This window comes from Anser anser (genome assembly GCF_964211835.1).
Source record: "Anser anser genome assembly, chromosome: 9".
Taxonomy (NCBI): Eukaryota; Metazoa; Chordata; class Aves; order Anseriformes; family Anatidae; genus Anser; species Anser anser.
This window is the reverse complement of record NC_139729.1, coordinates 4,428,123-4,442,147: the sequence shown is the minus strand read 5'-3', so window position 1 is coordinate 4,442,147 and position 14,025 is coordinate 4,428,123. Positions and strand designations below refer to the sequence as shown.

General features: G+C 35.0%; 1 protein-coding gene across 4 annotated transcripts in view; it reads left to right on the top strand.

Annotated features, from left to right (window-relative positions):
- Window positions 1-13,376, top strand: part of PLS1 (plastin 1) — a 40,458-nt gene extending 27,082 nt beyond the window's left edge. For all 4 annotated transcript variants that reach the window (XM_083848191.1, XM_083848194.1, XM_083848192.1 and 1 more), the window contains exons 9-16: window positions 6-101; window positions 1,644-1,839; window positions 6,798-6,876; window positions 7,173-7,287; window positions 8,044-8,177; window positions 9,560-9,683; window positions 11,832-11,956; window positions 12,420-13,376. In XM_083848191.1, the coding sequence (XP_083704317.1) occupies window positions 6-101; window positions 1,644-1,839; window positions 6,798-6,876; window positions 7,173-7,287; window positions 8,044-8,177; window positions 9,560-9,683; window positions 11,832-11,956; window positions 12,420-12,555 (1,005 nt within the window). In that variant the 3' untranslated portion in view covers window positions 12,556-13,376. The remainder of the gene's footprint in view (window positions 1-5; window positions 102-1,643; window positions 1,840-6,797; window positions 6,877-7,172; window positions 7,288-8,043; window positions 8,178-9,559; window positions 9,684-11,831; window positions 11,957-12,419) is intronic.
- The last annotated feature ends 649 nt before the right edge of the window (window positions 13,377-14,025 follow it).

The following is a 14,025-nucleotide window of genomic DNA, read 5'->3' as shown; positions in this document are numbered from 1 at the left end:
TTTAGGATTCAAGAGCATACTACCATCTGTTAAATCAGATTGCACCCAAAGGAGATGACCCTGATGAAATACCTGTTAAAATTGACTTTTCAGGATTTCATGTAAGTATCCTGAAATTAAAAAAATAAATAAATAAAAATAAAAGACTGGAATTATCTGAGATCTCTGTATATGTATCCAACATCTTGGTTGCAAAGCTGTTCTGGAATTGCCTTTTGCTTTTGCGAAGCATACAACAGCTGTCAGATTATCCAATGTCATAGAAGATTAAATGAGAACAGCTCGAGTCAAGTTCCAGGACACTGCTGAAACAGGATTATGCATCCTATAGTTGAAAATTTGGAACTGTGTTTTACTTACATTAGTGTGCAACTGTTTGGTGTTTTCAGTTGGATCCGCCAATAAGAATTTTACAACATCCTGCTTCAGTTCTGTTCTTTTGGAATTCAGGCGAGGAAAAAAGCTGACTTTACAAACTTTGTGATCTTTCCTCAAACTAAATAGAATTCGGAGATAACATGTGAACCTTTCAAGTAACTAGCAGGAAAGTGTAGCAACTGTCAAACTTTAAGTTGCAAAGGGCTACAAGTGCTGAATATGGTTATCTAGATGTTAAGAACACTTTTCTTTAAGCCGCTACATAACGCTGGTTAGAAAGATTACTTAGAGAATGTTTGATGCAAAATTGAACTGACTGCCTAAGATACCTGTATCAATCAAAATCTTATTATTATAATGAAAACCCAGTTGCAAAACTGTGCATGTATAATTTTTGCTTATAACTGAGCTTCAGTCCTCTCAAATTCCTTCATGAAGAGAGATCTATTTTGTTGCTTTTGGGAGGGGGGGGGGGGAGTGAGAAAGGATAGTGTTTTTTTGTTGGTGGTTTTTTCCTTTGTAATTTCCTATAGTTTATTTGATCATTTCCTGTAATGGGTTATAAACCAGTATGAATAACGTGCAAACGTGTTATAGAGCAAGGTTCTGGTTGAGTGTACCAGTGTTGAATTAATGACTCTTATTTCATTCTAAGAGTAAATCAGTTGCTAACTGATTTCCCTTGAAACAGTAACTTTTAATGTTGTGAAGATTAGAGGCAAAAGGTATACGTTACGTGGTTTTGAAGACTTGCTTATTCTAGGTAGATTAATAATAAAGATGAATATACAAAATAACTTCATTACACATAGGTTACCAACTAAAAAGATTTAGAGCCAAAAATAATCTATCACCTTGTCTTTCTTTTGATATCATGTCCAAACTCGGTAATGGAGGGTTTTGAGATCATCTGATCGTCTAAGATCATCCATAAGTACTGTTTATGAGAATGCCAGTTTGAAGTAATGATTATGAACCTATAGCTCATATAGCAGAAATACATTCGGTAAGGGAATCAACAGCTTGGAAACAAACATAACCGCTCACCTCTGTCTGCTGTGATTCACTGGGCATGCTGAACAGGCAGCCACAGAAATGAAGGACAGAAAGAAAGTGGAAGGAAGAGGGGAATTGTTAGGGTCTGTAAGAGCTAGCTTGGGCATTAGGGAAATGAGGGAGACAGGTCAAGATTTGCTAGACTGCACCTTCAGTCAGAACATGCAAGTGTTTGTTACAAGTTAATGTGTTTGTTTTTTTCCTTTTAGGAGAAAAATGACTTCAAGAGGGCTGAATACATGCTCCAACAGGCAGACAAATTGGGCTGCAGGCAGTTTGTAACTCCAGCAGATGTGGTTGCAGGCAACCCTAAACTCAATTTGGCTTTTGTTGCAAATCTCTTTAACACACATCCAGCCCTACACAAGCCTGACAATTCATCTTATGATCTCAATTTATTAGAAGGTACTCAACTTGCTAAGCATATAGGAGATAAGAACGCTAATGACTTCTCTTTAAGTATTCTTTCTAGGTTGTGATAAAAGATCTGTGTGTGATGGTGCCTGTGTTAACACCAGCATATAGAGCTTTTTCATTAGCTTTCAGCATAAGCCTGTAGTAGAAGTCCTCATTAGCTTGATCAGAGGCTATTCGTGAATAATCTCTTATTATTCACTTGCAGGAGCAAAGCCTGTTCTGTTATTGCTTTTCCAGGTTCCTTTGCTTCTTGCCATAGTCTTTATATTTTAGCTGATGCACAAATACAGCTTTTCCTAATTTGGAGTACTATATTATACAACTGTCTTTTAAAATCTATTATGTCTTCTAAAGTACTTTTCACGGGTTGTGGTTTTTATATACATGTGTGTATAGCTGGTTGCATTTTTAAAACTGGAAACTGATTTAAAAAAATAAAAAGCTTCTGTATAAATGACCTGTACAAATCTATTGCACCAGCAACCTGTATGAATATCTGCATATCTGTGAGCTTGTACTGTGCTTGAATTGTGCTGTTCAGATCCCTAATGCTGAAGATAAAGGAATAGTAATCCTTGGCTGTTACCCTTTCTGTGGACCAGTTAATCTAGGATAATGAAACAGTATAGACAGTTTATTTCAGTTGTTCACTGATCTCAAAGGAAAGGTGAGAATGAGGGTTGCCACACTTGAGAGAATCATCAACAATGCTAGCACATTGCTCTGCACCGTCTGCTCTTGCTTTCCTTATACTGTTCCTATCAGGTTTCCTTTCCATCTAGGTGAGTCCATCTTCCTTTGCTTCTAGCTTTTTCATAAGTTTCCTGCTCTGCTGCAACCCTATTTCATAAATCTTTTATCCCTCAGACCACTCCTGTTTCAGGCTTCCTGCTTTTGTGGTTTTATGGGTGCCAGCTTTGGTAGAGGTATCAAAGCACAGGAGGCAGTCTTCCTTTTCCACCTATGACATCCCTAGTCACTGCAGTTCTTGCTGTCTGTGATAAATGATTGAAGAAAAGCCTTGTTCTTCCTCTGCTGCAATTCTATTGGAAATGTATGCTTTTAGAGTTGTGTGGAAGAGCAGTGTGAAAGTAGAATATGTAATCACCAAATGCTAGAGTACTGTTCTTTAATGCTAAATACAGGCCAAATTTAAGTTGCTTTTTATAGTGACTATTTTAGAGATGGATAACTATGACAGCATTATCTGTTTACAGGCAAGTAGAAGACTCCTCTCTGCCCCCAAATAAGAACTCCTGTGTTGTCATGTGGATCTAAACTATCAATAGTTATTTCAGCCAAAAGACAATGTTATTGATGTGTGTTTAGTTTGTTTGTTTACCATTAAGTCCTGTATATTGGCTAACCTTTTCTCGAAGTAGTGTTAGACAAAATGTAATTTGTTTCTTTATAGTGTCATCATAGATTGTCTGTTGTAATCTGACTCATAATTTATAATGCTTTCCTATTTTGCTTCATGAAATCCAGATTTGACCCCTCCTAATGTAGGTACTGTATTTAGTACTTTTCTGTACTCTGTTAAAGTATTTATTCTGCATTTTTCTTGGTGTGATTTTATCTAGTGTTTTAATTGTCTGTCCTCTTCTGCTGGTTGATTTTCTGCATCATTCTTGTATTTTTCTATTGCTTTAATATTAAATTTAGTATAACTCAAAAGAAAAAAAACAGGTCTAACATGCTGCATATAAAATGGGGGCAAGATGTGAACAAGTCAAACACCATATAGTTCTTTCTGTGAATCTAACCAGCAGCAGCCTTCCATAAGCTATGTTTTGAAGCTCTAGACTTGTACGTGGGTGAGTAGAGCTTCTTGAACACCTTAGTTTTCTTGCATTAAATTCTATCTTTTCCGTGATTATTCCACCCCAAAAATATGATGTGGCTGTTCTTTTTGGTTTAAAACAACAAACACTAGGCATAAATTGGAATTTAGGCTGATAATATGTCTGGTGATGGTCACTTGTATGCAGAGAGCAGAACCCTCAGATATTTTTCCAAAAGGAAATAAACATCTGATACTATGTGGGGTGGGAGGAGGAGGATGGAGTCCTCGGTGAATGCATCACCCTTACATGTTGCTGTTGCTCTGAGGAAATTCTCATTGTAGGAAAGACACCAGAGTTTGGGATCTAACTCCCAGAAAGCTGAGCTCTTGAGGGGAGGAGAACATGGAAACATGTCCACCTGTCTTTTGTCCAGCGTGCATGTTATCTGAGGCTGTTTTGAAGTCTGCTGGCAACCTTCAAGACTGTTAACGTGATAGGGTTAACTACTCCCACTCAGGCCAGCTGAATTTAGGGTGGAAACTTAAATCTTAAGTTCTGTTGTCTTTCAGAGAGAATCTCAGGTATTGGAAGCCCTTTGAATCTTGACCCCATCCTTATTGCTACTCCTCATTCAGTTCCATAGTATAATGATCTCAGAGAAGAAAGAGATGGCTATAAATATAAAGGATACTACCAAATTTGCTCCTCTCTCTTTTGTGTAGCTCTGTCCCTTTTCTGCAGTTTTCCTATGATTTTGGCTATCTGCTGCACCACTCAGCAGAAGATATGCTCCTGATAGGATCACAAGGTATATTTTGCATAAAAGAATGGAGAGAAAAAAATTGGTTCTCAGCCATCTGGAAGACTTTAAGAACGTTTACATGTTGCATGATAAAGGGATTTGTTTAAAGTGGCATATTAAATACATTGTGCTGAATTCCTGCTAGACAAAATGAGGTTTCCCAACTTGCATGCTCTTGGTCTTGCTTGTCTACTTGGGATTCTTTTGGCAGTGTTAAGCATGTATTGTAAAATTCCCAGTCTGAGTACAGTTGCTGAGTAATTTTTTGTAGCTATGCTTTTAGTAAGAGTTCATTAAGTAACCTGGTTGTCATCTTTGCAATGGACAAGTGTCCTTAAAAGCACTTTGTGGTCAGTTTTTAGGCACTGTAAACTAACCCAAAGATCAGTAAGCCTAAAAACGTAATAAAAGCAAAACATTAAAAAAAAAAAAAAAAGACCTTAAGTACCTCTAAGGTACTCTCATGCTTCTATGTTGATTTTCTTTTCTATGGAAAAAGGCTGATGTTGTTATTTATCACAAAATGTAATCCTTTATTGTCTTAAGTTTTGCTTTGGGAAGAAATATGTGAAACAAAGGTGACTGCCTGAAGACCTTGCAGCATAGTATATTTCTTTCAACATGCATTCATTCATCAGTGAATCTTTGGTAACTTTTGTAAGTGAATCTGAAACAAATACCAGGTTGAATTCCATATGAAAGATCTCATAATTCAGGAAGAAAATACAGTAGTAGGATGAATATAATCAATTTCTTATTAATTGGAAAGTAACTGGTAAACTGCCTGACAGGTTTTTTTAAAATGTGTTCTATTGGAACATGCTAGTTACAACTGAAATATCTCACAGAAATATCTGAATTTGTTTTCGATAAATCTATTTTCAAGTCTGGGTATTTTTATATAGAAAATCAGATCTAGATTAAAACTGTAACCTCTATCTAAAAATAGAGCCATAACATAAATTTAATGGAAAAATAACATTAAGGAGGTGTTCTTTCTAATCTAATGATGCACGTTTAAACATCAACTTCACTTTGCAAAAACATTAATTGTTCTGTAGTCAGCATGAACTGCGTAACTAAATGAGGCTGTTTTCATGCTACATAAACCTCATTAGACGAACTCAGTGCCATTATCCACTAAGGAACAGGTGAAGAAAAATCTTCAGATTTTCATATGTTTCAGTTCTGTGAAATCTATTCTGTCATTCTTTGTGGAGAATTTCTCTCTCCCAGTGTCCTCTCTATTTTCAACTGGATTATCAGACCAACAGAACAAAGCAATGATTTTACTGTAAGCTCATGTATTCAGGCTAAATATTTCCTTAATTGTTGTTCTTTGGTGTAAGAGGAAATGGCTTATATAGCATTGATTCACAAGTAATTGGCCACAAATTCATTGTTAACTTTAAGTAATGTTGTATGTAGAAAATTAATGTATTACTGCAAGCTGTAACCTTATAAAGAAAGAACATTAGTTAAGGGGCTCATGATTATAGTAAGAACAACCTAAGTCAGGAAAATGAAGGTTTTTTTCTACTGAGTTTTCTGCATTTCTCATAAGATGGAAAGTAACTGGTAGGATTGCTGGAAGGCTTTTACAAAATCTATTCTGTTGGAAAAAGTCAATCACAACTGAAATTTCCAACAATTCCAGAGTTTCTAGTTAAATCTGCAAGAATAACCAGCCTGTTTGGCAGTGTATACAGCTTCACACGTTTTATCAGTATAATACTGCCCTGCTGAGCCTCCACTGTTAAAAACTTAAAAGGTGAGGTCTGTTGCTTTGGAGGACCTTCACAAATTAATACTGGGAACTTGTGTGGAGAGAGTAGAGCTGTAGTTTCTACAGTTTGACGCAATTGCATTGTGTTAATATTAACCTTTAATAAAAATGTGATTTCAAACAGATTTAAAGATAGTGTTGAATATACTTTCCACTGATTATTTTGGTTTTAGGAACTTTAGTCATTAACTTTATTACTACTTATCACCATTTGCACCATTATATATTCATCATCTAAAACAAAACCAATAAACAGTCTATTTCTGTATTTTATTTTTTTTAAGATACGTTTACACACACACACACACACACACAAAGATGGATCCTGTGCTCTCTGGCCTCTTGCTTAGAACTGAGGGACCCTGAACTTGATAAGATCACCTCTACTTGTTGGCCATTAGGGACTACTATTATGGAAATGATGAACTTATTTTTAAGGAGGGAAAAGAAAACAACACACCGTAGTGCAGGAGCTGTAACTTGTTGGTTGTATGTATGCGAGTCATTTAAACATTGCTTATTAAAATGTTTTCTCCAAGTAATTTATATAGAATTATATTTGTCACTATAGGAGAAAGTAACGAAGAAAGGACTTTCAGAAACTGGATGAATTCACTGGGTGTAAGCCCGTATGTTAACCATTTATACAGGTAAGGCCTTTTTTTCTTTAAGTAGTATTTTGTTCTCCCTTGGGTATAATAAGGTAGGTATTTATGAATATCTACTAGAATATAGTAACAATGTGAATAAAGGGAAGTTGTAATTCTACTGAAATAGTGATTTCCAAATTTCCATACAGCATGACAGGAACTTTTCTGTAGAACTCACTAAGCAGTACCTGATTCAGATATTCCATTCATGATTAAGAAATACTCAAGTATTTAATAACTTTTTCATTGTGCATATGAAGTTTCATACTTTAAAATATTGGCTTACTCTCATTTAGTGATCTCTCTGATGCTTTAATAATCTTCCAATTGTATGAGATGACTCGTGTGCCAGTTGACTGGAGCCATGTCAACAAACGTCCTTACCCTCTGCTGGGTGGTAATATGAAAAAGGTGAGTAGATACTCTCAAATACAATTTAGTTTCATAGTTTCCAGTTGTGCTGTTTCTAGTAACCTGGATTGTCTAGATTGGAGTGTTAGTGAGACAGTCCTAGGCCAAAAAAAAAAAAAAAAAAAACCACAGGGGGAGGGGAGAGAAAAATCTTCCAGGTATTGTTTCAAGAAATAAATAGCAATATTATCACTTGAGTTTCAAAATGTGAAATGTGGCTGCCATTTGGCAATACTAAAATTAGGATCTAATTAGGGTATCTCAGTAAAAATTTCAGGCGTGAAATTTGGACAACAGCTGTTGTCCAATGCTTTTATATCAAGAGGTGTTGCAGAGCAGTTTAATATTGTGCCAAGAGAATTTGTGGAAGTCCTGCAGAATCCAAGCTTTCACTTACTTTGGTGATCATTATGAAGCCAGAAATGTAGGGCAAAAAACTGCTGTTTGTTTAAAAATATAATGTATTCCAAGTATTCTCCCAAATTCAGTTTTGATGCAACTATTTATTACTTAGATGAAAACCAAGAGAATTTTTTTCTCAGCTGTGAAATATGATTAGCATTGCAATCTTATGTAATTGTATTTATGTCCGCAAGAACAGTAAAAACAGCATAGTGTACAAAGGCTAGAAATCCTTCTGTAGCTTCAAAATCTCACGATAGTTAACAGTAAGCCAAATTAATTGACACTACACATAGTTTCTAAGTCTGTGTTACAGATTTTTTTTTTGCATTTTTTGTATACATTTACTTTTAGATTGAGAATTGCAATTATGCTGTAGAACTTGGGAAGACAAAAGCAAAATTCTCTCTGGTTGGTATTGCTGGACATGATCTAAATGAGGGCAATCCTACTCTGACTTTGGCTTTGATATGGCAGCTGATGAGAAGGTGAGTTAGGCGTAGTATATGACACATGTATGCATCTGTGCATGTCTTCATATATGTTGCTGTTTGTACATCAAGGGAAATTAAAGCAAGTGTTCAGCTCATCTAACAGGTACAGTGGTGCACAGTGTATGTAAGAGGAAAGAACAGGTGCAATCACTTCAGTGTCCTGCACCTGTTATAATCGTGTACAAAAGCTTCCATAATCTGAGTTAAATTTCATATTTCAACATAAAAATTGCAGGACACTAGCCTAGGAGTAGAAATAACAAGGTTATATAGAAAAATAATCATAACTGTTCAGTATAAGAATTAATGCTTATGGAAATACCAAAGATTAAGCTGTATTAAATTTCTGATCAAGATTTGTCTTATTCATGTTGCATTGATTCAAACATTTAAATTGACCAACATATTTTGAAGCTTTTGCAGTCAAAGAACCATTGTGAACTTCTACAAATTCAAAATCTTTTTGACTGAATATTAGCAAATAAGGCTGCAGCACTGCTAGTTTTTTTTATTTTTTATTTTAAATGCTGATCTGACAAATATGGGAGTTCAGGTGGGTTAATAATAGAGGAAAATGTTTAAGAATGAACCAAGAACTAAGTGCAATTTTCTAGTGTATTTTAAATAAGTATTTTGTGGAGTCATTTGTAAACATTCACTTACTCTGAGACATAAATTTATATACATTTTTTACATGCTGTGTAGTGATTGAAACAACGATAGTGTGTGTTTCTATGTGCATACATCCATTTATATATCAATAATTAAAACCTTACGTTTTAAAAATTGTGATTAAAATTGGTTATCCTTCAGCCAGTATAAAAGCACAATTTATTTTGTCTTTATTCCATGTATTTTTCTGAAAGTAGGGAATGATTTAAAAATTTGTGCAATCAAAAAAGGAAGATAAGTAGGAAGAGGTTATGTATGCTATAGACTTGAAAACAGGGAAGAACTTTAAAGCCATCACAGCCATAGTAATGTAAAATTAAAATCTTGTTAGTGCACCGAGCAGGAATAAATGTAAATTGATTTCAGTAAAGAATATTTTGAAGTATTTTCCATAAATTAATTTACGCTGAAATACTCAGTGTTTTCTTGGACTGTTGTGCCTGGATGCAGGGGAGACATTTAAGCATATAAAGTAAAATTAGCTATAGTGTGCTGAGTAAAATACAGAAAGAAATTGTAATACTGAACATTGAGTTGTAGGATGTTATTTTATTCTTGCAACAACTGAAAAAGTGATTTAATGAAGTAATAGTTTATAAGGTAGGGTATTTTATGAAGATGAGTACTTAGAATTGTTACTGTGCTGAATTAATATTTTACTTCTGCTTTTAGTATAATTCAGACTCTTATTTTCCTTATTAAAGGTATACTTTGAATGTATTATCAGACCTTGGAGAGGGGGAAAAAGTAAATGATGAAATTATTATTAACTGGGTGAATCAGACACTTTCAAATGCAAATAAGAAAACTTCAATTACCAGTTTCAAGGTAATCAAATACTTTTACTTTTCTTTCCACCTATAACCAGATGTAGGATTTTTAATTTGATCCGTTAACAGTTTGGCTTTAACTGTGGCTCTCCCCTATCAGCTAGCACAATTGTAAAAGGAAATATTTTTGAGAGTCTGTTAATTTTCAGAAGTATTTCACGGCTCTATTAATAACAAGAAATCTTAGAGCGGAGACTGTAATTTTTAAAAATTAGAGAAAAAAATATCCAAGGGACATCTGCCTGAAGTCATGCCAGTGTTTGGGTGTGGCATGTCAGGTATCTTGCATTTATATGGATATTGGCACACTCATACAAAGCACAAACATGAAGAACAGTTTTGGAAATACTGGGGGTGGGAGGAAGAGATTTCACCACTTCTTTAATAGCAGCCATTGAAAAGCAAGTGTGTGACAGCACCAGCAGAGGGAACCCAATTTAACCAGCAACCTGTGTTGGCTTGAATGGCGTTGCTGGTGTGCCACAGACCTAACAGAACAGGTCACTGTCAACAAATAATTCTACGTGCTACAGGAGCTTATCTATTTCAGCAAGTATGAGCAAATTGATAAATAAAGCTTTCCTTTCATGTGCTTAGTGTTAGGCATGAAAGAAGGCATGTATGTCAGGTGTCTGTATCATGGTGTGTGAATTTCATTCTTTAAAAGTGGTAGATCAACTGCAGGGTTGCACTTGTACACAAATATAGTATTCTTATACAGGTTTATTGTATGCACTGAAACAGTTATATCAATGTAGTTCACAACAGGAACATAAAAACCTACCAAGTCAACTATTTGAGAGCTCCCTGGTATGACATTGTATTAGGTAAGCATTGGGCAGAAGGTAATATCAAATTATCTTTCTACACCAGAAGACTTAATTTTTATTGTAGAAGGTAAATTTGGTGTTGGTCTTCATAAGAGGGAAGATCAACTCTTATTTCTACGTTTATTGTAGCAATATTAATATAAATAATTTAAATGTAAGAAGATAATCTGTCCCAGCATCTTGATTTTGGTATGCCTGTGGTTTTGGGGGAGAGGTTGTTTGTTTTTAAGGTAGTTCAAAGGATGGTAGACCAATACAGACAAAAGACATTCTTCAGCACGCTTCTCTTACTATTGATTTTTGACAACATTCATATATATATTATCTTTCACAATTTGAATTTTTGTCTATGTTTTGGGGTTACTACTACAAACATTGTGTAGCAGAGAAAGTGGAGGTTCCTGCTATTTGTTATGGAATGTGAAAGCCAAGTTTTATCGCATTGGCATTAATTGAAACAAAAATGTAAAAAAAAAAAATGGTTTATGTTCTTACGGAGATACCCAATGCATTCCATGTCTTCAGGCAGATGTATATTACTATTTGTAAATGTATAGTTAAAGTGATGACACTGCGGAACTTGATGGAGTTTGAAATCATAGCTGTAATCTTGTGATGAAGGCAGCTGGGTCATGTGTCTTATGAGCCGAGGCTCTGATGAAACAAGAGCCAGCATTGCTGAAACTGTCTTCATGTTGGTTCCCTATCTTCCCAAACTGTTGGTTTGATTTCGTCTTGCAGCAGGCTGCTTATTTCCCATGATATTAGGGAAGAAGTAATGGCAGCAACAGCATTTTATATCTTAAAACTTGAGGAAAACACATCAGTGTATTAAAGACAAAACATAGACTACTCATACTATCTCAGAATGCCATCTGGGATGCAAAAATGATATAGTGGGCAATAAACTACTTCAGAAAATAATTCTCTTATGAGGAAAAAAAAAGAAAAATCAGACTAGTTGGGGAGGGGAATGCAAATATCATTTTGTTATCTTGAGAATAGTCTGGTGCTTGGACTTCTTTCAAAGTTCCTTTCTGCCCAGGGAAGGGGGAAGACTTTGTCATTCAAGTAATTTAGGTCATTTATATTTGTGCAATGATACCAACATCTAGTGTGAACCTTATAATTTAGATGTGCTGAAAGTAACATTAGACTACATAAAGGGGGGGGGGGGGATGTTTATGCAATGAAGTAACAAAACATACTGCTAGTTTTCAATATCTAAGATGGGCTGGAAGTCTTCTTTCATTGCAAAGACAGAATAATCAAAGCCATTAGGTTCCTTATGCTAATTTTTACATATTTTCTTTTAGGACAAATCAATTAGCACTAGTTTACCTGTCCTTGATTTAATAGATGCCATTGCACCAAAAGCAATTCGCCCAGAAATGGTCAAGAGAGAAGATCTTTCTTATCAAGACAAATTGAATAATGCCAAGTAAGTTTTAAATGAATGCTTTGTATTTTCCTGAAGTGTAGAAATGCTTTATTTCCTGGTGTAATTAATATGATTTATCAATTTAAGAGAGAAATTTCACAAATGTTACTTTGTTTCAAAGAGAATATTATTTTAAATTATAATATCCTAGAGGTATTTTTCTAGCATGTTTAAATTATGAACTCAAATTCACAGCTGATATCACCTACTCCACTGCAATTGGTTTATTAATAGTCTGCCATAATCCACACTGTTTCTGAGAAACATAAATGCTTTGATAATGGGTAGCAAAATGGCTGTCAGCACAGTTGCTAATACATAGTTTACCAGAATAATGTTCATTTCCTCCTAGAGGGTAAGTGTGACTGAATGGACATATACTGCTATTAAAATCTGTTGTTGTGAATCTTCACGTGTTAGTAGATTTAAGTTAAATAATATTTATTTTTGTTTGCTTTCTAAGGTACGCCATTTCAGTTGCTCGCAAAATTGGTGCTCGTATATATGCTCTCCCGGATGATCTGGTCGAAGTGAAGCCAAAAATGGTGATGACAGTGTTTGCATGTTTGATGGGAAGAGGACTGAACAAAATAAAATAATGAAGAGATTTAATATCACTTTCTGCCATGTTAAGGACGATGAGACAACGCATGCCTCACAGCTTACAGAATTCTGAAGCTGAACAGAATAAAATGAGAAAATGTTTGCACAAATATTCTCATTAATTACATCCTAATGTGTTTATATTAAAATTTCATTCAATTTCATAACACATTGATTATTTATGGGTACTATTGTTTTCAGAACATGTTCTTTACCAAATTAACATAACGAATTTGTATTGCTTGGAAAAAAAAACAACCTTATCAATCAAGTTTCATTTGCATTAGCTTCCATAGCATGTAACAATCTGTATCGCTTTACATATATTATTTCAGGACCTATTGTGAAATATCGTTTGATTTTTTTTGTGGGTGTTAGTTACATGTAGTCATACCTATATCAAGGTGCATTCCAATCCCTGTTATATTACTGTAATAGTACAGTGTAATATATTACTGCACAAGTTATCATCCTTGCCTTACTCTTTAAGAGCTTAACTCCTGTTGAAGTCAGAGAGTCTCGTCATTGACTTCCGTGAGAGCAAGTGAAGGCCTATGATAATGTCTGGAAGCTAATGAGTATTCAAAAAGCTGATAAAACTTTTTTGTGAGCATAACTTTAAATGTGTAATAGTTTTATTATTGAGCAAGAACTTATGGTCCGTGTCTTGAGGGGAAAAAACAGCAAATAACAGTGTAATCATGTCATTATTAGATCCGCATAGGTTATCTTTTGCAATTGAACTAAAAAAACTGATTTTTTTTATTTTTCATGAAATACTGTAAAAGAGAACAATAAAGATATAGCTGTTCCAGTTTGGGGGTTCATCTTGATGTATTGCATTTCCTTATAGATTGTTCCTTTTGATTTTTATTTTTTTCCCAAAGTGTTATAAGCGAGACCACGCAATTTTCTGGTCGAAGATAACTTATTAATTAAGTAAGCAGGTACAAGCAAAACAGCGCTGGGCGGCTGGGGAGTCTCCGCTCCATCACAGCACGCAACTTTCCCTTTTCAGTGTCGCCGTTTTATAGCATCCAAGTTTCGGCTTGTCAGGACTTGTTGAATCTTCTGAAGCTGCGCAGTTCGTTCCGTTTCTTTCAATGATCATGCGTTGTGCTCGTGTTCAAGGGTAGTAAAGCGGCAAACAATATTTCATAGAGTCTTTGTTTTACCAAGGACGTTTATCCAACAACCCCTCCCCACTATCTACTTGCTTATTCTTCCCCTTAACAAGGTCGTAAATTGCAAAACCTTATCTTCTCAGCAGATTCTCTGAATTCCTTTTAAAGACAATGAACAAACACCTGCTAATTTATCACACAAAGTATATAGCACATGTGTAGAGGTTTTGTATAGAAAGACTGGTACATTGTCTAGATGAGATAAGACAATTATTTTCATATTGTTTTTCAAAGCAAGTATTTGTAGCTTTCTCTGCAGCCATAAATTTTCACCAAAGATTC